Source organism: Moschus berezovskii, chromosome 4, assembly GCF_049115385.1.
Source record: "Moschus berezovskii isolate FMDL1 chromosome 4, NW_MosBer_1.0, whole genome shotgun sequence".
In the NCBI taxonomy this organism is placed as follows: Eukaryota; Metazoa; Chordata; class Mammalia; order Artiodactyla; family Moschidae; genus Moschus; species Moschus berezovskii.
In genome coordinates, this window is record NC_142463.1 from 27727437 (window position 1) to 27748402 (window position 20966).

General features: G+C 43.3%; 1 protein-coding gene across 1 annotated transcript in view; it reads right to left on the minus strand.

The window, feature by feature from the left end:
- LOC129540334 (enoyl-CoA hydratase domain-containing protein 2, mitochondrial-like) overlaps nt 1-20966 on the minus strand; it is a 40211-nt gene that overhangs the window by 3690 nt on the left and 15555 nt on the right. The window contains exons 7-9 of the mRNA XM_088834992.1: nt 20512-20568; nt 20116-20303; nt 11505-11555 (exon numbers count right to left, since the gene is read on the minus strand). Coding sequence (XP_088691118.1) covers nt 11505-11555; nt 20116-20303; nt 20512-20568 — 296 coding nt within the window. The remainder of the gene's footprint in view (nt 1-11504; nt 11556-20115; nt 20304-20511; nt 20569-20966) is intronic.

The window sequence follows — 20966 nt, forward strand, 5'->3', positions numbered from 1 at the left end:
TTGGAAATATTGAAGAATCCTTGCATCTCTGGGATAAAGCCCACTTGGTCATGATGTATGAGCTTTTTAATATGTTATTGGATTCTGTTTGCTGGAATTTTTTTTTAAGGATTTTTGCATTATGTTCATCAGTGATATTGGCCTGTAGTTTTCTTTTTTTGTGGCATCTTTGTCTAGTTTTGGTATTAGGGTGATGGTGGCCTCACAGAATGAGTTTGGACATTTACCTTCCTCTGCAGTTTTCTGAAAGAGTTTGAGTAGGATAGGTGTTTGCTCGTTTCTAAATTTTTGGTAGAATTCAGTTGTGAAGCCATCTGGTCCTGGGCTTTTGCTTGTTGGAAGATTTCTGATTATAGTTTCGATTTCTGTGCTTGTGATGGATCTGTTAAGATTTTCTATTTCTTCCTGGTTCAGTTTTGGAAAGTTATACTTTTCTAAGAATTTGTCCATTTCTTCCAAGTTGTCCACTTTATTGGCATGTAGTTGCTGATGGTAGTCTCTTATGATCCTTTGTATTATTGTGTTGTCTGTTGTGGTTTCTCCATTTTCGTTTCTAATTTTGTTGATTTGATTCTTCTCCCTTTTTTTCTTGATGAGTCTGGCTAATGGCTTGTCTATTTTATTTATCTCCTTAAAGAACCAACTTTTAGCTTTGTTGATTTTGGCTATGGTCTCCTTTGTTTCTTTTTCATTTATTTCTGCCCTAATTTTTATGATTTCTTTCCTTCTACTAACCCTGGGGTGCTTCATTTCTTCTTTTTCTAGTTGCTTTAGGTGTAGAGTTAGGTTATTTATTTGATTTTTCTCCTGTTTCTTGAGGTGGGCTTGTATTGCTATGAACCTTCCCCTTAGCACTGCTTTTACTGAATCCCATAGGTTTTGGGTTGTTGTTGTGTTTTCATTTTCATTCTTTTCTATGCATATTTTTACTTCTTCTGTGATTTGTTGGTTATTCAGAAGTGTGTTGTTTAGCCTCCATATGTTTGTATTTTTAACAGTTTTTTCCCCTGTAGTTGACATCTAATCTTACCGCATTGTGATCAGAAAAGATGCTTGAGATGATTTAGATTTTTTTGAATTTACCGAGGCTAGATTTATGGCCCAGGATGTGATCTATCCTGGAGAAGGTTTCGTGTGCACTTGAGAAAAAGGTGAAATTCATTGTTTTAGGGTGAAATGTCCTATAGATATCAATTAGGTCTAGCTGATCTATTGTATCATTTAAAGTTTGTGCTTCTTTGCTAATTTTCTGTTTAGTTGGTCTATCCATAAGTGTGAGTGGGGTATTAAAATCTCCCAATATTATTGTGTTACTGTTAATTTCCCCTTTCATACTTGTTAGCATTTGCCTTTGGAGAAGGCAATGGCACCCCACTCCAGTACTGTTGCCTGGAAAATCCCATGGGTGGAGGAGTCTGGAAGGCTGCAGTCCATGGGGTCACTGAGGATTGGACATGACTGAGCGACTTCACTTTCACTTTTCACTTTCATGCATTGGAGAAGGAAATGGCAACCCACTCCACTGTTCTTGCCTGGAAAATGGGGAGCCTGGTGGGCTTCCGTCTATGGGGTCACACAGAGTTGGACACGACTGAAGTGACTTAGCAGCAGCAGCAGCATTTGCCTTACATATTGCGGTGCTCCTATGTTGAGTGCATATATATTTATAATTGGTATATCTTCTTCTTGGATTGATCCTTTGATCATTATGTAATGTCCTTCTTTGTCTTTTTTCACAGTCTTTATTTCAAGGTCTGTTTTATCTGATATGAGTATTTGGTCTCCATTTGCCTGAAATATCTTCTTCTAGCCCTTCACTTTCAGTCTGTATGTGTCCCTTGTTTTGAGGTGGGTCTCTTGTAGACAGCATATATAGGTGTCTTGTTTTTGTGTCCATTCAGCCAGTCTTTGTCTTTTGGTTGGGGCATTCAACCCATTTACATTTAAGGTAATTATTGATAAGTTTGATCCTGTTGCCATTTACTTTGTTGTTTTGAGTTCAAGTTTATAAACCTTTTCTGTGTTTCCTGTCTAGAGAAGATCCTTTAGCGTTTGTTGAAGAGCTGGTTTGGTGGTGCTGAATTCTCTGAGCTTTTGCTTCTCTGTAAAGCTTTTGATGGGAATACCAGACCACCTGACCTGCCTTTTGAGAAACCTGTATGCAGGTCAGGAAGCAACAGTCAGAACTGTACATGGAACAACAGAATGGTTACAAATAGGAAAAGGAGTACATCAAGGCTGTATATTGTCACCCTGCTTATTTAACTTATATGCAGAGTACATCATGAGGAAAGCTGGGCTGGAAGAAGCACAAGCTGGAATCAAGATTGCCGGGAGAAATATCAATAACCTCAGATATGCAGATGATACCACCCTTATGGCAGAAAGTGAAGAGGAACTCAAAAGCCTCTTGATGAAAGTGAAAGAGGAGAGTGAAAAGGTTGGCTTGAAGCTCAACATTCAGAAAACTAAGATCATGGCATCTGGTCCCATCACTTCATGGCAAATAGATGGAAAAACAGTGGAAACAGTGTCAGATTTTATTTTTTTGGGCTCCAAAATCACTGCAGATGCTGACTGCAGCCATGAAATTAAAAGACGCTTACTCCTTGGAAGGAAATTTATGACCAACCTGGATAGTATATTGAAAAGCAGAGACATTACTTTGCCAACCAAGGTCCGTCTAGTCAAGGCAATGGTTTTTCCTGTGGTCATGTATGGATGTGAGAGTTGGACTATGAAGAAGGCTGATCGCCGAAGAATTGATGCTTTTGAACTGTGGTGCTGGAGAAGACTCTTGAGAGTCCCTTGTACTGCAAGGAGATCCAACCAGTCCATTCTAGAGGAGATCAATACTGGGTGTTCATTGGAGGGACTGATGCTAAAGCTGAAACTGCAATACTTTGGCCACCTCATGCGACGAGTTGATTCACTGGAAAAGACTCTGATGCTGGGAAAGGTTGGGGGCGGGAGGAGAAGGGGACGACCAAGAATGAGATGGTTGGATGGCATCACCAACTCTGTGGACATGAGTTTGAGTGTACTCCGGGAGTTGGTGATGGACAGGGAGGCCTTGCGTGCTGTGATTCATGGGGTCGCAAAGAGTCGGACACGACTGAGTGACTGAACTGAACTGAACTGAAAGCTTTTGATATCTCCTTCATATTTGAATGAGATCCTTTCTGGGTACAGTAATCTGGGTTGTAGGTTTTTCTCTCTCATCATTTTAAGTATGTCCTGCCATTCCCTTCTGGCTTAAAGAGTTTCTATGGCAAGATCAGCTGTTATCCTTATGGGAATCCCCTTGTGAGTTATTTCTTGTTTTTCTCTTGCTGCTTTTAATATTTGTTCTTTGTTAATTTGATTAATATGTGACTTGGAGTGTTTCGGCTTGGGTTTATCCTGTTTGGGACTCTCTGGATTTCTTGGACTTGGGTGGTTATTTCCTTCCTCATTTTAGGGAAGTTTTCAGCTATTATCTCCTCAAGTGTTTTCTCATGGCCTTTCTTTTTGTCTTCTTCTTCAGGGACTCCTATGATTCGAATGTTGGGGTGTTTAACATTGTCCCAGAGGTCTCTCAGGTTATCCTCATTTCTTTTAATTCTTTTTTCCTCTCTGCTTCATTTATTTCCACTATTCTATCTTCCACCTCATTTATCCTATCTTCTGCCCCAGTTATTCTACTGTTGGTTCCCTCCAGAGTGCTTTTGATCTCAGTTATTGCATTATTCATTATTGATTGACTCTTTTTTATTTCTTCTAGGTCCTTGTTAAACTTTTCTTGCATCTCCTCAATCCTTGTCTCCAGGCTATTTATCTGTAGCTCCATTTTGTTTTCAAGCTTTTGGATCATTTTTACTATCATTATTCTGAATTCTTTTTCAGGTAGACTCCCTATCTCCTCCTCTTTTGTTTGGTTTGGTGGGCTTTTATCATGTTCCTTTACCTGCTGAATACTTCTCTGCCTTTTCATCTTGTTTAGGTTGCTGTGTTTGGGGTGGCCTTTCAGTATGCTGGAACTTTGTGATTCCTCTTTATTGTGGATGTTCCTTCCTGTGGGTGGGGTTGGACGAGTCAAGGTTTCCTGGTTAGGGAAGCTTGTGTCGGTGTTCTGGTGGGTGGAGCTGGATCTCTTCTCTCTGGAGTGCAATGAGTTTTGAGGTGTTTGTGGGTTTGGTGTGACTTTTGACTGCCTGTATTTTTGTGCTCAGGGTTATGTTCCTGTGTTGTTGGAGAATTAGCTTGGTATGTCTTGCTCTGAAACTTGTTGGCTCTTGGGTGGAGCTTGGTTTCAGTGTAGGTATGGAGGCTTTTGGATGAGCTCTTGTCGATCAATGTTCCCTGGAGTCAGGAGTTTTCTGGTGTTCTCAAGTTTTGGATTTAAGCCTCATGCCTCTGACTTTCAGTCTTATTGTTACAGTAGCCTCAAGACTTCTCCATCCATACAGCACTGATGATAAAACAATTAGGTTAATGGTGAAAAGATTCTCCACAGTGAGGGACACCCAGAGAGGTTCACAGAGTTCCACAGAGAAGAGAAGAGGGAGGAAGGAGATAGAGGTGACCAGGAGGAGAGGAGGGGGCCTCAAAAGGGTAGAGAGCAATCTAGCCAGTGATCAGTTCCCTAAGTGTCCTCCACAGCCTGGACACCCAAAGAGCCTCACAGCGTTAAGTATAGAAGAGAAGAGGGAGGGAGAAGGTAGAGGTGACCTGGGGGAGAACAAGGAGAATCAAAAGGGGAGAGAGCAATCAAGCCGGTCATCAGGGGTACTGAAGATTGGATTCTTAAAGGTACAAAATTGGTAATACCAAAAAGTGAAGACTAAAAATCTAGAGTAGAGGTTAGACTCTCAAAAATGCAATATTAAAAAAAACAAAATCGCAAAAGTTATTAAAAAATATATATGAAATCTGATTTAAAAATAGGGTCTTTTTTTTTGCAAGGCAATAGTAGGTTTTAAAATGAAAGTTAAAGGAGTAATAAAGAACTTAAAAATTAAAAAAATTAAAAATGATATTAGAGAAATATATCTAGGAATTTCTTTGGATCTGTTGAGGGCAGTGTGGGGTCAGTTCAGTTTCAGATAGTTCCTTGTTCCAGCTTATACTTCCTCTCAAGGTCTATAGGTCCCTTCCAGTGTAGTCAATACTAACTACAGTGTTTTAATCTGTTGCACCTGTCACTTCCAAAGTGGTTCCCTATTCTTTATTTCAGCTTCCTCTGTTTGCAAGTCTCTTCAGTATCTAAATTCTGCCCTGACACAAGGGGGCAAAGGTGGTCCTTTATTTAGGCTCACTTGTTCAATTGTGCTGCGGGGAGGGAGGAACATTAAAAACAAATATCACTGGTGTGTGTGGGGAGTGCTTGCAGTGTCTGGGCCACACTGGGTTTTCCCTTTGCTCTCAGTGTGGGCTTTCCCAGTCTACACTGCTTAGGCTCCAGATTGCTCTGCAGGGGAACTGTCTAAAGTGTGCCCTTGGTTGCGTGCACTTCCCAGATCTAAGCTGCTCAGGTTCAGGTTCTTGGGTACTCCACAAAGGCACAGACTTGGTTGGGTCTGCATTTTGTGCCCTTCCCAGGTCTGAGCAGGTCAGGCGACCAGGTACTTGGCGAGCACACTCTCCCCAGGTGGGGCAGTGCATCTTATCACCTCCCTGGTCCAGGCCACTCGGTTTCCTGGGTATGTAGCAGTAGCACCATCTCAGGTATGCCGTGTGTCTCCTCTGGGGAGCTGATCTCTGACTGCAACCCTCCTGGTGGATGTTAGCCATCCAGGGTCCCAGGAAGACTTGGTTAGCAACTGGGAGCCTGCTGGCAGTTTGGTAGAGGATGCCATCTCTGGGGCCGAGTTGCCCCTTGCCTTCCGGCTCTGGCTGTTGCCCGCCTGCCTCCCTGCCTCCGATGGAGGATGGGCCAGTCTGCTGCTGACTAGCTTTCCTCTGGTATTCTCTCAGTCCTTTGTTCTGTGAGCGGCCCGGCAGTGGTTTCCGTTCAGTCACTCACTTGTGTCTGACTCTTTGTGACCTCATGAATCACAGCATGCCAGGCCTCCCTGTCCATCACCAACTCCCGGAGTTCACTCAAACTCATGTCCATCAAGTTGGTGATGCCATCCAGCCATCTCATCCTCTGTCATCCCCTTCTCCTCCTGCCCCCAATCCCTTCCAGCATCAGAGTGTTTTCCAATGAGTCAAGTCTTCCCATAATGTGACCAAAGTATTGGAATTTCAGCTTTAGCATCGTTCCTTCCAATGAACACCCAGGACTGGTCTCCTTTAGAATGCACTGGTTGGACCTCCTTGCAGTCCAAGGGACTCTCAAGAGTCTTCTCCAGCACCACAGTTCAAAAGCATCAATTCTTCAGCGCTCGGCTTTCTTCACAGTCCAACTCTGACATCCCTACATGACCACTGGAAAAACCATAGACTTGACTAGACGGACATTTGTTGGCAAAGTAATATCTCTGCTTTTTAATATGCTATTTAGGTTGGTCATAACTTTCCTTCCAAGGAGTAAGCGTCTTTTAATTTCATGGCTGCAATCACCATCTGCAGTGATTTTGGAGTCCAAAAAAATAAAGTCTGACACTGTTTCCACTGTTTGTCTATCTATTTCCCATGAAGTGATGGGACCAGATGCCATGATCTTAGATTTCTGAATGTTGAGCTTTAAGTCAACTTTTTCACTCTCCTCTTTCACTTTCATCAAGAGGTTCTTTAGTTCTTCACTTTATGCGATAAGGGTGGTGTAATCTGCATATCTGAGGTTATTGATATTTCTCCCGGATATCTTGATTCCTGCTTGTGCTTCTTCCAGCCCAGCGTTTCTCATGATGTACTCTGCATATACGTTAAATAAGCAGGTGACAATATACAGCCTTGACGTACTCCCTTTCCTATTTGGAACCAGTCTGTTGCTCCATGTCCAGTTCTAACTGTTGCTTCCTGACATGCATATAGGTTTCTCAAGAGGTAGGTCAGGTGCTCTAGTATTCCCATCTCTTGATGAATTTTCCAGTTCATTGTGATCCACACAGTCAAAGGCTTTGGCATAAGTCAATAAAGCAGAAATAGATGTTTTTCTGGAATTCTCTTGCTTTTTCAATGATCCAGCAGATGTTGGCAATTTGATCTCTGGTTCCTCTGCTTTTTCTGAAACCGCTTGAGCATCTGGAAGTTCACGGTTCATGTATTGTTGAAGCCTGGCTTGGAGAATTTTGAGCATGACTTTCTAGCGTGTGAGATGAGTGCCATTGTGAGGTAGTTTGAGCATTCTTTGGCGTTGCCTTTCTTTGGGATTGGAATGAAAACTGACCCTTTCCAGTCTGTGAACACTGATGAGTTTTCCAAATGTGCTGACATATTGAGTGCAGCACTTTCACAGCATCATCTTCCAGGATTTGAGATAGCTCAACTGGAATTCCATCACCTCCAGTAGCTTCATTCATAGTGATGCTTCCTAAGGCTCACTTGACTTCACATTCCAGGATGTCTGGCTCTAGGTGAGTGATCACACCATCGTGATTATCTGGGTCATGAAGATCTTTTTTGTACAGTTCTTCTGTGTATTCTTACCACCTCTTCTTAATATCTTCTGCTTCTGTTAGGTCCGTACCATTTCTGTCCTTTATCGAGCCCATCTTTGCATGAAATGTTCCACTGATATCTCTAATTTTCTTGATGAGATCTTTAGTCTTTCCCATTCTGTTGTTTTCCTCTATTTCTTTTCAGTGATCACTGAGGAAGACTTTCTTATCTCTCCTTGCTATTCTTTGGAACTCTGCATTCAGATGCTTATGTCTTTCCTTTTCTCCTTTGCTTTTCGCTCCTCTTCTTTTCACAGGTATTTGTAAGGCCTCCTCAGACAGCCATTTTGCTCTTTTGCATCTCTTTTCCATGGGGATGATCTTGGTTCCTGTCTTTCTGTACAATGTCACGAACCTCCATCCATAGTTCATCAGGCACTCTGTCTATCAGATCTAGTCCCTTAAATCTACTTCTCACTTCTACTGTATAATCATAAAGGATTTGATTTAGGTCATACCTGAATGGTCTAGTGTTTTTTCATACTTTCTTCAATTTCAGTCTGAATTTGGCAATAAGGAGTTCATGATCTGAGCCACAGTCAGCTCCTGGTCTTATTTTTGCTGACTGTATAGAGCTTCTCCATCTTTGGCTGCAAAGAATATAATCAATCTGATTTCGGTATTGGTCATCTGGTGATGTCCATGTGTAGCGTCTTCTCTTGTGTTGTTGGAAGAGGGTGTTTGCTATGACCAGTGCGTTCTCTTGGCAAAACTCTATTAGCCTTTGCCCTGCTTTATTCTGTACTCCAAGGCCAAATTTGCCTGTTACTCTTGACTTCCTACTTTTGCATTCCAGTCCCCTATAATGAAGAGGACATTTTTTTTGGGTATTAGTTCTAATAGGTCTTGTAGGTCTTCATAGAACCATTCAATTTCAGCTTTTTTAGCGTTACTGCTTGGGGCATTGGCTTGGATCACCGTGATATTGAATGGTTTGCCGTGGAAACGAACAGAGATCATTCTGTCGTTTTTGAGATTAAATCCAAGTACTGCATTTCGGACTCTTTTGTTGACCATGATGGCTACTCCATTTCTTCTAAGGGATTCCTGCCCACTGTTGTAGATACAATGGTCATCTGAGTTAAATTCACCCATTCCAGTCCATTTTAGTTTGCTGATTCCTAGAATGTCAACATTTACTCTTGCCATCTCCTGTTTGACCACTTCCAATTTGCCTTGATTCATGGACCTGACATTCCAGGTTTGTATGCAATATTGCTCGGACCTTGCTTCTATTACCAGTCACATCCACCACTGGGTATTGTTTTTGCTTTGGCTCCATCCCTTCATTCTTTCTGGAGTTATTTCTCCACTGATCTCCAGTAGCATACTGGGCACCTACCGACCTGGGGAGTTCCTCTTTCAGTATCCTATCATTCTGCCTTTTCATACTGTTCATGGGGTTCTCAAGGCAAGAATACTGAAGTGGTTTGCCATTCCCTTCTCCAGTGGACCACATTCTGTCAGACCTCTCCACCATGACCCGCCCGTCTTGGGTGGCCCAACATGGCATGGCTTATTTTCATTGAGTTAGACAAGGTTGTGGTCCATGTGATCAGATTGACTAGTTTTCTGTAATTATGATTTCAGTATGTCTGCCCTCTATGCCCTCTCACAACACCTACCGTTTTACTTGGGTTTCTCTTACCTTGGACGTGGGGTATTTCTTCATGGCTGCTCCAGCAAAGCGCAGCTGCTGCTCCTTACCTTGGACGAGGGGTATCTCCTCACGGCCGCCTCTCCTGACCTTGAATGTGGAGTAGCTCCTCTCGGCCCTCCTGTGCCCGCATAGCCGCCGCTACTTGGACATCAGGTTGCTCCTCTTGGCCGCTGCCCCGACCTCAGATGTGGGGTAGCTCCTCTCGGCCACCGCCCCATTCATATCTAGAAAAACACTAAATCCCTTCCTGGTGATATCAGCTCCTCCGACTAGCAGAAAATCTTTTACAAAGTAAGCTTGACTATATTGAACTCCCACTTCGCTGAAATCTTATATATTGACCTTCCCTGACTGCCTCTTTGGAGCAGTCTCTCAGAGCTATCTGAGGTGCTCCCTCCTGGGCTGCAGTCCTGATTTTGCCCCAAATAAAACTTAACTCACAACTCTCAAATTGTGCATCTTTTTAGTCACTATAGTCAGGGAACTAGAACACACACACTGTAATTAAAAGAGCCTACACACCATAATGACCACAGTGGCCACAGGACTGGAAAAGGTCAGTCTTCATTCCAATCCCAAAGAAAGGCAATGCCAAAGAATGCTCAAACTACTGCAGAGTTGCACTCATCTCACATGCTAGTCAAGTTATGCTCACAGTTCTCCAAACCAGGCTTCAGCAATATGTGAACCGTGAACTTCCAAATGTTCAAGCTGGTTTTAGAAAAGGCAGAGGAACCAGAGATCAAATTGCCAACATCTGTTGAATCACGGAAAAAGCAAGAGAGTTCCAGAAAAATATCTACTTCTGTTTTATTGACTATGCCAAAACCTTTGACTGTGTGGATCACAATAAACTGTGGAAAATTCTTCAAGAGATGGGCATACCAGACCACCTGACCTGCCTCTTGAGAAACCTGTATGCAGGTCAGGAAGCAACAGTTAGAACTGGACATGGAACAACAGACTGGTTCTAAATAGGAAAAGGAGTACGTCAAGGCTGTATATTGTCACCCTGCTTATTTAACTTATATGCAGAGTACATCATCAGGAACGCTGGGCTGGAAGAAGCACAAGCAGGAATCAAGATATCCGGGAGAAATATCAATAACCTCAGATATGCAGATGACACCACCCTTATGGCATAGTGTGAGGAGGAACTAAAAAGCCTCTTGTTGAAAGTGAAAGAGGAGAGTGAAAAAGTTGGGTTAAAGCTCAACATTCAGAAAACCAAGATCATGGCATCTGGTCCCATCACTTCATGGAAAATAGATGGGAAACAATGGAAACAGTGTCAGACTTTATATTTTGGGGGCTCCAAAATCACTGCAGATGGTGATTGCAGCCATGAAATTAAAAGACGCTTACTCCTTGGAAGGAAAGTTATGATCAAGCTGGATAGCATATTAAATAGCAGAGACATTGCTTTGCCAACAAAGGTCTCTCTAGTCAAGGCTATGGTTTTTCCAGTGGTCATGTATGGATGTGAAAGTTGGACTGTGAAGAAATCTGAGAGCTGAAGAATTGATGCTTTTGAACGGTGGTGTTACAGAAGACTCTTGAGAGTCCCTGCAAGGAGATCCAACCAGTCAATCCTAAAGGGCATCAGTCCTGGGTGTTCATTGGAAGGACTGATGCTAAAGCTGAAACTCCAATACTTTGGCCACCTCATGGTAAGACTTGACTCATTGGAAAAGACTCTGATGCTGGGAGGGATTGGGGGCAGGAGGAGAAGCGGACGACAGAGAATGAGATGGCTGGATGGCATCACTGACTCGATGGACAGGAGTTTGAGTGAACTCCAGGAGTTGGTGATGGACAGGGAGGCCTGGCGTGCTGTGATTCATGGGGTTGCAAAAAGTCGGACATGACTGAGCGACTGAACTGAACTAGATATGAAGAGATATAAAGATTGTTATGAAATCGGTTCCTGAAAATCTAACTATCTAAACACCTGTTCCTCCAGATTTCCTGGAGCACAGAGTGCCTCACTCCACCCTGAACTCCCTCTAGGGGAAGTGTTAAAGGTCGACAGCTGCAGCAGCACAGGGTTGTATCTCCACAGAGACAGATGGCAAATGCTTTGTTAGATGGGTAAAACTAAGGCACAGAGAGAGAGATCAGGCTCAAAGTCTGTAGGAAGAGTCCAGTTCCTGAGTTCTTTCCAGCTGTACTGTCCATCTATGTGCCCTGAAAGCACTGCCTCCCAGCCACCCCACTGACCTTAGCAGATGCTGAGTCCCGACCCAGAACCCTCTCACCTCTATTCCTCGGTCAATGGCTACTTTGCTCAGCCGCACAGCAGTGGGGGCCTAGGGAAAAGCAAACGCTTGGTTGAGAAGGGGATCAGCTGGTGCTCACAGTTGCACACAAGCTCCATGATGCGGGAAGAGGTCTGGATAGAAATCCAACTATTCTAGTGACAGTGTTTACTTTTGTTAGTGTTACACCTACTACTTAGCTGATGTTCCTTTTCAATAATGAAGGAAGCCTAACTGATCCCTAACCCTTCTAGTCCTGACCATCTGGAATTCTTGTCCTTTAATACATCCTCCAGCGTGTACAACATACTCCATTGTATAAATGCTTTCCCACCCACAGACTTGTCTAATGGTCACAGGCTGCTCCCCACCCCTTCAGGATGGGTTTGATTGAGGCTCACGGTGGTGAAGCACTTGGCCACGATTGTCCAGTGAGTCAGTGGTGAAACTTAGATCTGATTCCCGGTCACCTTTCCCGCTGCTGCTGCCTTCCTCTACCCTTCTCATCTCAGCAAATGCAAGCCTCCACTGAAAGCACGCTTTTCCCCAGTAGGGCGAAAAAAGGTCAGTATTAGGAACTTGGACTTTGGAATCTGACAGGCCTGGATTGAAATCCTGAGGGGCGTTTTGTAGGGCCACTTGGAAGCACGAGCACCACGGTGACCATTTTTGCCTCATTGATCTTGCTTCTAGTTATCTTGTCCTACTGCAGGTTTGGCTGTCCATCCTGGGCCCTGCTTCCAGGCATTTACCTCGTATTTTATTCACATTGTATTATTTGAAGTTTTTATAAGACTTTATCAGGAAAAGAACAATTTAAAAAGTCTGTTAGCATTGAAGGCATAAATGAAAAACTAGCTTCATAAAGATAAAAGAACTTACGACTGGGAAAAATGCCACAGATTCAAGCAAAAATCAAGATCTGGGAGAATATATTTGTGATATTGTGACAGAAGCATTTCCTTTAAAAAAGCTGATATATATATATATATATTTTTAGCATTCATGCAGTATGGAAAGCTAGTTCACCAAAAAGAAAAACAGATACAAGGTGTGCTCAGCTTTACTTTTAGAGAAACATAAATCAGAACAGTTGGGTGCTCCTTTTCACCTCACACTTGGAAACTGTAAAAGGTTGGTAATGCCCATTACTGTTGAGAAGTATTTGCTCACATAATTGAATGGAGAGTAAACTGGAACAATGCTTCAGGAGCACAGTTTGACAAGAACTGGCAAATTAGATAGATGCCCATGCTCTTTCCTGTTGTAACTCCACGAAGGCATCTGCCCTACAGGTGCACTTTCAGGAGTACACTAAGATGTCCAAAGTTCATCACTCCAGCTATTTTTCAGGAGCTTAAAGATGTCAGTAATGTGATGTTCCTCACTAGAGTACTGGTTAAATGATGACACATCCATACCATGAATGAAAAAGTGTGCAGTTTAAATGAATGAGGTTGATAAGTATGTGCTGAAATGGGTAACTCTCCAACATATTAGGTGAAAAAAGGAAGCTGCATAGTGGCTGTATATATTATTCCATTTGTGTGGAAGGTGTTGGTATGATGTGTCTTTGAGGAGAAGGATCAAGAGAATGGAGAACTTCACTGTTTTGTACTTTTCTATACTGTTTGAATTCTTTTCTGTGCATAGTTTATGTTTTTAAACATCAGTTAGAACTAGACTAGCCATTAAAGGTGTGTTCCTTCTCCCCTAAATTGTCCTAAAGGAATTTAGAATTATTTAGATATGTGAGTATATGTGCATATTTTACATGTACAATGAAAATTTCTGGAAGAGTATGAAAACTGTTAACAGTGGTCATCTCTGGGGAGAGTGACTGGGGAACTGAGGAATGTTTTGGTGACCAACTGTCCTGGTTTGCCAGTGACTGATGTGCTGTTTTACGATGTGGGACTTTTCACTTTGAACCTGGACAGCCCCAGGATAACAGGATCACCCTACTTTTGATTTTTATTCTATGTCCTTTGATTTGCTTGTTATGAATATGTATTATTTAACTACTGATTTCTTGTCAGAGAAAATTAAAAACTATATAGCCATGTTGACTCTGTGTTGAAAACATACATATTTATGTTTCTGAGTGTGTCTGTGCATGTATGCATAATTGCAGTTGAGCCTTGAACAGCCTGGAGCTTAGGGGAACTGATCATTCATGCCATAGAAAATCTGTACATAACTTTGCAGCCAACCCGCCCTGTAAACAGTTCTTCATCCACAAATTCAACCAACCTTGGATCATGTAGTACTGTAGTATGTATTTAGTGGGAAAAAATATCCATGAATAAGTGAACCTACACAGGTCCAACCTGTGGTGTTCGAGGTAACACTGTGTGAAGTAGCTCAATTAGAAATATGATGGATCATTTTATGTTATTTGGAAATGAGTCACAGTTGCCACAGGATGTTCCATTCCTTTGATGTTCCATGGAAAATGTAGCCAAATCCATATTCCTAGGGTAAAGTGTATTTACCACTTAAAGGGAAAATCTGAGTGTTAATTTGTGGACCTTGTGTTTATTGACAGGCTCTTTGGGGCTGTAGGGCTTCCCTGGTGGCTCAGAGGGTAAAGAATCTGTCTGCAATGTGGGAAACCCGGGTTTGATCCCTGAGTTGGGAAGATTCCCTGGAGAAGCAATGGCAACCCACTCCAGTGCTCTTGTCTGGAAAATTCCATGGATGGAGGAGCCTGGTAGGCTACAGTCCATGCGGTCGCAAAGGATCGGACCTGACTGAGCAACTTCACTTTCCTTTTGCTGCTGCTGCTGCTGCTAAGTCACTTCAGTCGTGTCGACTCTGTGTGACCCCATAGACGGAAGCCCACCAGGCTCCCCTGTCCCTGGGATTCTCCAGGCAAGAACACTGGAGTGGGTTGCCATTTCCTTCTCCAATGTGTGAAAGTGAACTTTCTTTTTGGGGTGGATGTAGTTTCTGGACCGTTTTGACTCCCTGGTCTTGATAGTTTCTCCACTAGAGGGCAGCCATCTACCACAGTATCTCTTGCACTCACCCTATAGGGCATCTTCATACTTTGCACTCAGTGGCACTCAGTAACTCACCTGGAAGTTAAACAGGTTGCATCAGAATGTCCCAACATTTTCATTAGTGATTCTAGCACTAGTTTTTGATACGATGTTGATTTGGTATAGAAAGTGAAAGTCACTCAGTCGTGTCCGACTCTGCAAACCCATGGACTCTACACTCCATGGAATTCTCCAGGCCAGGATACTGGAGTGGGTAGCCTTTTCCTTCTCCAGGGGATCTTCCCAGCCCAGGGATTGCACCCAGTGTCCCGTATCACAGGCGGATTCTTTACCACCTGAGCCACAAGGGAAGCCCAAGACTACTGGAGTGGGTAGCCTATCCCTTCTCTAGCGGATCTTACCGACCGAGGAATCAAACAGGGGTCTCCTGCACTGCAGGCAGATCCTTTACCAGCTGAGCTATCAGGGAAGTCCTTTGGTATAGAAAGCTACTTTTAAATGCTGAAATGCTAGTAATGAGTAAAATACCATTATTTCAATATATTGAAAAATCTGAAACCTGAATCATCTTGAGATCAAGCTCAAAGACCAAGTTATTCATTTTATGCAAAAAGACAAGCTCTATACAAATAGGACCCCCACTCCATGGAAGTGTAATCAGCTACTATCCTGAGTTACTCGGAGTTTTGTATCAGTTGAGAGACTTTCTGGCCAAGTATAACAGAAACATGATAGCATTAAAATGAACAGCATCAGACTCTCCATTTTTGTGTGATGAAACTATAAACAAGAAATGAAGACAAGACAAATGCTTTTAAACCAAACCTCAGTTCAGTTCAGTCACTCAGTCATGTCCGACTCTTTGCGACCCTATGAACCGCAGCATGCCAGGCCTTCCTGTCCATCACCAACCCCTGGAGTTCACTCAGACTCATGTCCATCGAGTCAGTGATGCCATCCAGCCATCTCATTCTTTGTCGTCCTCTATTTCTCCTGCCCCCAATCCCGCCCAGCATCAGACTCTTTTCCAGTGAGTCAATTCTTTGCATGAGGTGGCCAATGTATTGGAGTTTCAGCTTTATCATCAGTCCTTCTAATGAACACCCAGGACTGATCTTTAGAATGGACTGCTTGGATCTCCTTGCAGTCCAAGGGACTCTCAACAGTCTTCTCCAACACACCGTTCAAAAGCATCAGTTCTTCGGCGATCAGCTTTCTTCACAGTCCAACTCTCACATCCATACATGACCACGGGAAAAACCATAGCCTTGACTAGACGGACCTAGTTGGTTGGCAAAGTAATGTCTCTGCGTTTTAATATGCTATCTAGGTTGGTCATAACTTTCCTTCCAAGGAGTAAGCGTCTTTTAATTTCATGGCTGCAATCAGCATCCGCAGTGATTTTGGAGCCCCCCAAAATAAAGTCTGACACTGTTTCCACTGTTTGTCCATCTATTTCCCATGAAGCGATGGGACCAGATGCCATGATCTTAGATTTCTGAATGTTGAGCTTTCAGCCAACGTTTTCACTCTCCTCTTTCACTTTCAACAAGAGGCTTTTTAGTCCCTCCTCACACTATGCTATAAGGGTGGTGTCATCTGCATATCTGAGGTTATTGATATTTCTCCGGGCAATCTTGATTCCTGCTTGTGCTTCTTCCAGCCCAGCGTTCCTGATGATGTACTCTGAATATAAGTTAAATAAGCAGGGTGACAATATACATTCTTAACATAATCTTTTTCTTATTTGGAACCAGTCTGTTGTTCCATGTCCAGTTCTAACTATTGCTTCCTGACCTGCAAACAGGTTTCTCAAGAGGCAGGTCAGGTGGTCTGGTATGCCCATCTCTTGAAGAATTTTCCACAGTTTATTGTGATCCACACAGTCAAAGGCTTTGGCATAGTCAATAAAGCAGATGTAGATGTTTTTCTGGAACTGTCTTGCTTTTTCAATGATCCAGTGGATGTTGGCAATTTGATCTCTGGTTCCTCTGCCTTTTCTAAAACCAGCTTGAATATCTGGAAGTTCACGGTTCACATATTGCTGAAGCCTGGCTTGGAGAATTTTGAGCATGACTTTACTAGCATGTGAGATGAGTGAAATTGTGCGGTAGTTTGAGCATTCTTTGGCATTTCCTTTCTTTGGGATTGGAATGAAGACTGACCTTTTCCAGTCCTGTGGCCACTGCTGAGTTTTCCAAATTTGCTGGCATACTGAGTGCAGTACTTTCACAGCATCATCTTTCAGGATTTGAAATAGCTCAACTGGAATTCCATCACCTCCACTAGCTTTGTTGATAGTGATGCTTCCTAAGGCCCACTTGACTTCACATTCCAGGATGTCTGGCTCTAGGTGAATGATCACACCCTCGTGATTATCCAGGTCGTGAAGATCTTTTTTGTACAGTTCTTCTGTGTATTCTTGCCACCTCTTCTTAATATCTTCTGCTTCTGTTCGGTCCATACCATTTCTGTCCTTTATCGAGCCCATCTTTGCATGAAATGTTCCCTTGGTATCTGCAATTTTCTTGAAGAGATCTCTAGTCTTTCCCATTCTATTGTTTTCCTCTATTTCTTTGCATTGATCCCTGAGGAAGGCTTTCTTATGTCTCCTTGCTATTCTTTGGAACTCTGCATTCAGATGCTTATATCTTTCCTTTTCTCCTTTGCTGTTTGCTTCTCTTCTTTTCACAGCTATTTGTAAGGCCTCCTCAGACAGCCATTTTGCTCTTTTGCATCTCTTCTCCATGGGGATGGTCTTGATCCCTGTCTCCTGTACAATGTCACGAACCTCCATCCTGGGGGATTAGTAACCCAGGCAGACAGTTTCTTTCTGCCAGGGAAACACGAAACCTCATGGTGAAGTGACAAGAAATATCCACCCCAGTGTGCATCTCCATGTTCAAGGTCGGGAGGGGCGACCGTGAGCAGATACCCCTCGTCCAAGGTAAGGAGCAGCGGCCAAGCTTTGCTGGAACAGCCATGAAGAAATACCCCATGACCAAGGTAAGAGAAACCCAAGTAAAACAGTAGTTGTTGCGAGAGGGCATCAGAGGGCAGACACACCGAAATCATAATCACAGAAAACTAGTCAGTCTGATCACATGGACCACAGCCTTGTCTAACTCAATGAAACTAAGCCATGCCATGTGGGGCCACCCAAGATGGGCAGGTCATGGTGGAGAGGTCTGACAGAATGTGGTCCACTGGAGAAGGGAATGGCAAACCACTTCAGTATTCTTGCCTTGAGAACCCCACGAACAGTATGAAAAGGCAGAATGATAGGATACTGAATGAGGAACTCCCCAGGTCGGTAGGTGCCCAGTATGCTACTGGAGATCAGTGGAGAAATAACTCCAGAAAGAATGAAGGGATGGAGCCAAAGCAAAAACAATACCCAGTTGTGGATGTGAGTGGTGATAGAAGCAAGGTCCAATGCTATAAAGAGCAATATTTCATCGGAACCTGGAATGTCAGGTCCATGAATCAAGGCAAATTGTAAGTGGTCAAACAGGAGATGAAAAGAGTGAACATAGACATTCTAGGAATCAGTGAACTAAAATGGCCTGGAATGGGTGAATTTAACTCAGATGACCATTATATCTACTACTGTGGGCAGGAATCTCTTAGAAGAAATGGAGTAGCCATCAAGGTCAACAAAAGAGTCCGAAATGCAGTACTTGGATGCAATCTCAAAAACGACAGAATGATCTCTGTTTGTTTCCAAGGCAAACCATTCAATATTACAGTAATCCAAGCCTATGCCCCAACCAGTAACACTGAAGAAGCTGAAGTTGAACAATTCTATGGAGACCTACAAGACCTTTTAGAACTAACACCCAAAAAAGATGTCCTTTTCATTCTAGGGGACTGGAATGCAAAAGTAGGAAGTCAAGAAACACCTGGAGTAACAGGCAAATTTGGCCTTGGAGCACGGAATGAAGCAGGGCAAAGGCTAATAGAGTTTTGCCAAGAGAACGCACTGGTCATAGCAAACACCCTCTTCCAACAACACAAGAGAAGACTCTACACATGGACATCACCAGATGGCCAACACCGAAAACCAAACTTACCATTAGTTTTTCATAGTCCTTACCCTCAAGTAACTAAGCAAGCAAGTAAGTAAAGATCTCAAAATTATAAAAGAGGCAGGATTATTTAAGGGAGACTTTTTTCCCCAAAATAGGATAACTCTTTTTTACTTTTCTTGATTAATTCAAATACTTTTCTGTGTTGATAATATTAAAATGAAAGAATATGGTTAACATTGTTGTATTTGACCTTTGTTATATGTCTTTAATTTTTTGTATTTGAAATCCATTAAAGATTTAGTTTGTTCTTTAAAAATTTTGTACATGGTCTGCACTCTTTAAAAACTAGTTATTATATGTATTTCTGTATTATGCGGAATGAATGCCAAAATAGTGTCTGTCTTTGTGGTATTATTGCAGTCACTTTCTTTGACTTTGATGAGCATTCACTTAACCTTGTTGGGTCTGTTATAGCACAGACACGACAGGGATAATCACCTCAACTGGATGGTTCTAACACTGGGACACTCTTACACTACCCAGGCTTGTTTGCATCTGATTATGTCTGAATGAGGATGCACTATATGGGCTCGGTGAGTATTACAACTTAAGCGAACCTGGCTCCATTTCAGCTGCTTGCCTATCTTTGTGGAAACTTCGGACCTCCCTCTGGCTCTCTTAGAGAAGTGAGAAGCCAGTGGAGCCTCTCAGATACTTGGAGATTACATGTAGGAAGGGCCTAACCCACTCCCTGGGTATCTACACTTTTGGGGAGACTATGCTAATAGGCTATTAGAGGATTTAAAAAAAGAAGTATGGGTCTTAACACATGTCCTACATCATGTATTTCAAGTGCTTTTCCACCACGTAGTATGGTTGAAAGATGGGCTGGTAGTTCATTACCTGCTTTAAAGAATCTTGCAGTTTCAATTTTGGGACACATTCATGCTTTACTGTCCAGTAAAATAGCCAACAGCCAAATGTGTCTATTAGCATTAAAATTATGGGAAGTGTAATTGAGAAATTAAAATTTTAATTTAAGTAATGTGACTAGTGGGGATTCCTAGGTAGCTCAATGGTAAAAAACTGCTTGGCACGCAGGAGGCTTGGGTTCAGTCCCTGGGTTGGGAAGATCCCCTGAAGAAGGAAATGGTAGCCCACTCTAGTATATTTGCTTGTAAAATACCATGGACAAGAGGAGTCTGGTGGGCTAGAGTCTATGGAGTAGCACAGAGTCGGACATAGAGACAAAATGTGGCTAGTGACTGCCTTAGTGGATGGCACAGATAGAGATCGTTTGCATCATCACAGGAAGTTCTGTTTTATAGGCTGTTTTGAGGATTTTCAAACTTAATTGATCCCAGCCCTTCGGAACTCAATTTTCATCTTAACTTAAAATCTGATTTAAATTATTTTACTAGATGGCTGAATGGAGGCAAGACCGCCAAAGACGGTTGATTTTATAAATCTGGGAAAATGGATCTTGTGTGGTTGCATGAGACACCCTTGACCCCTGGCCTCCCCACCCGTGATCCCCAGTGGCACAAGCCCGCCCGTGCTGAGCAGCAGTCGTACCTGGGGCAGGATCTCCTGGGCCAGTTCTCGTGCCCGGTGGTAGGCAGCATTGCCCTCCTCATTCTGGGCCACAGCGTGGTTCACCAGCCCCAGAGCCTGGGCCTGCGCCCCACTCAGTCGTTGGCCTGTGAAGATGAGCTCCTTTGCCAGGGCCACCCCCAGGCATCGAGGCAGCCTCTGAGTCCCTCCTGTCAGGGTGGAGTAGGGATGGTGAATCCTCATGGAATGTGGGGGCCCAGAGGAGGCCCTGGCTGGTAGTCAGCCAAGACCTCTCAGAGGACAAGATTGGGTTAGGGTGGTGGGGGAGAGCCCAGAACATAGGGCAAAAGAGGAAAGTAGGGAATTATGCTGGATAGAAAGAACAGGTAGAGGATGGATGGTATGTGTTGAGATTACCTGCTCCTGGGAGGAGCCCTCGGGCGGTCTCGATCAGCCCCATGACAGCCGAGGAAGCTGCTTAGACGAAACAGTGAGGCCCTCACCTGTCTTCCAGCACCAGTCCCTGAGGAGAGGAGACACTGTCTGCGGGCTCTGCTCACCCATCCAGCTGATCACTTCCCTCATGGTGCAGCCACAGCCATACTCCTCCAGTCACTGCCTTTGGAAGAGCCCTAGCCTGGAAGTCAGGAGGCCCAGCACTCACCCTACCTCCACAACCCACTGAGCAATTTTCTTAGCCTTGCTGAGCCTCACGGATGGGGAAAAAAAATTGATAACCTCTCTTTTACCTGCTTTATAGAGTTGATAATGATCAAGTGAGGTCATGGTGCTTCGAACAAGGAAGGGTTCCTGGATGCTGCCCGGTACCTATTTGTAAGTTAATGGATTCTCTGTCTCATGCATTCTTAGCT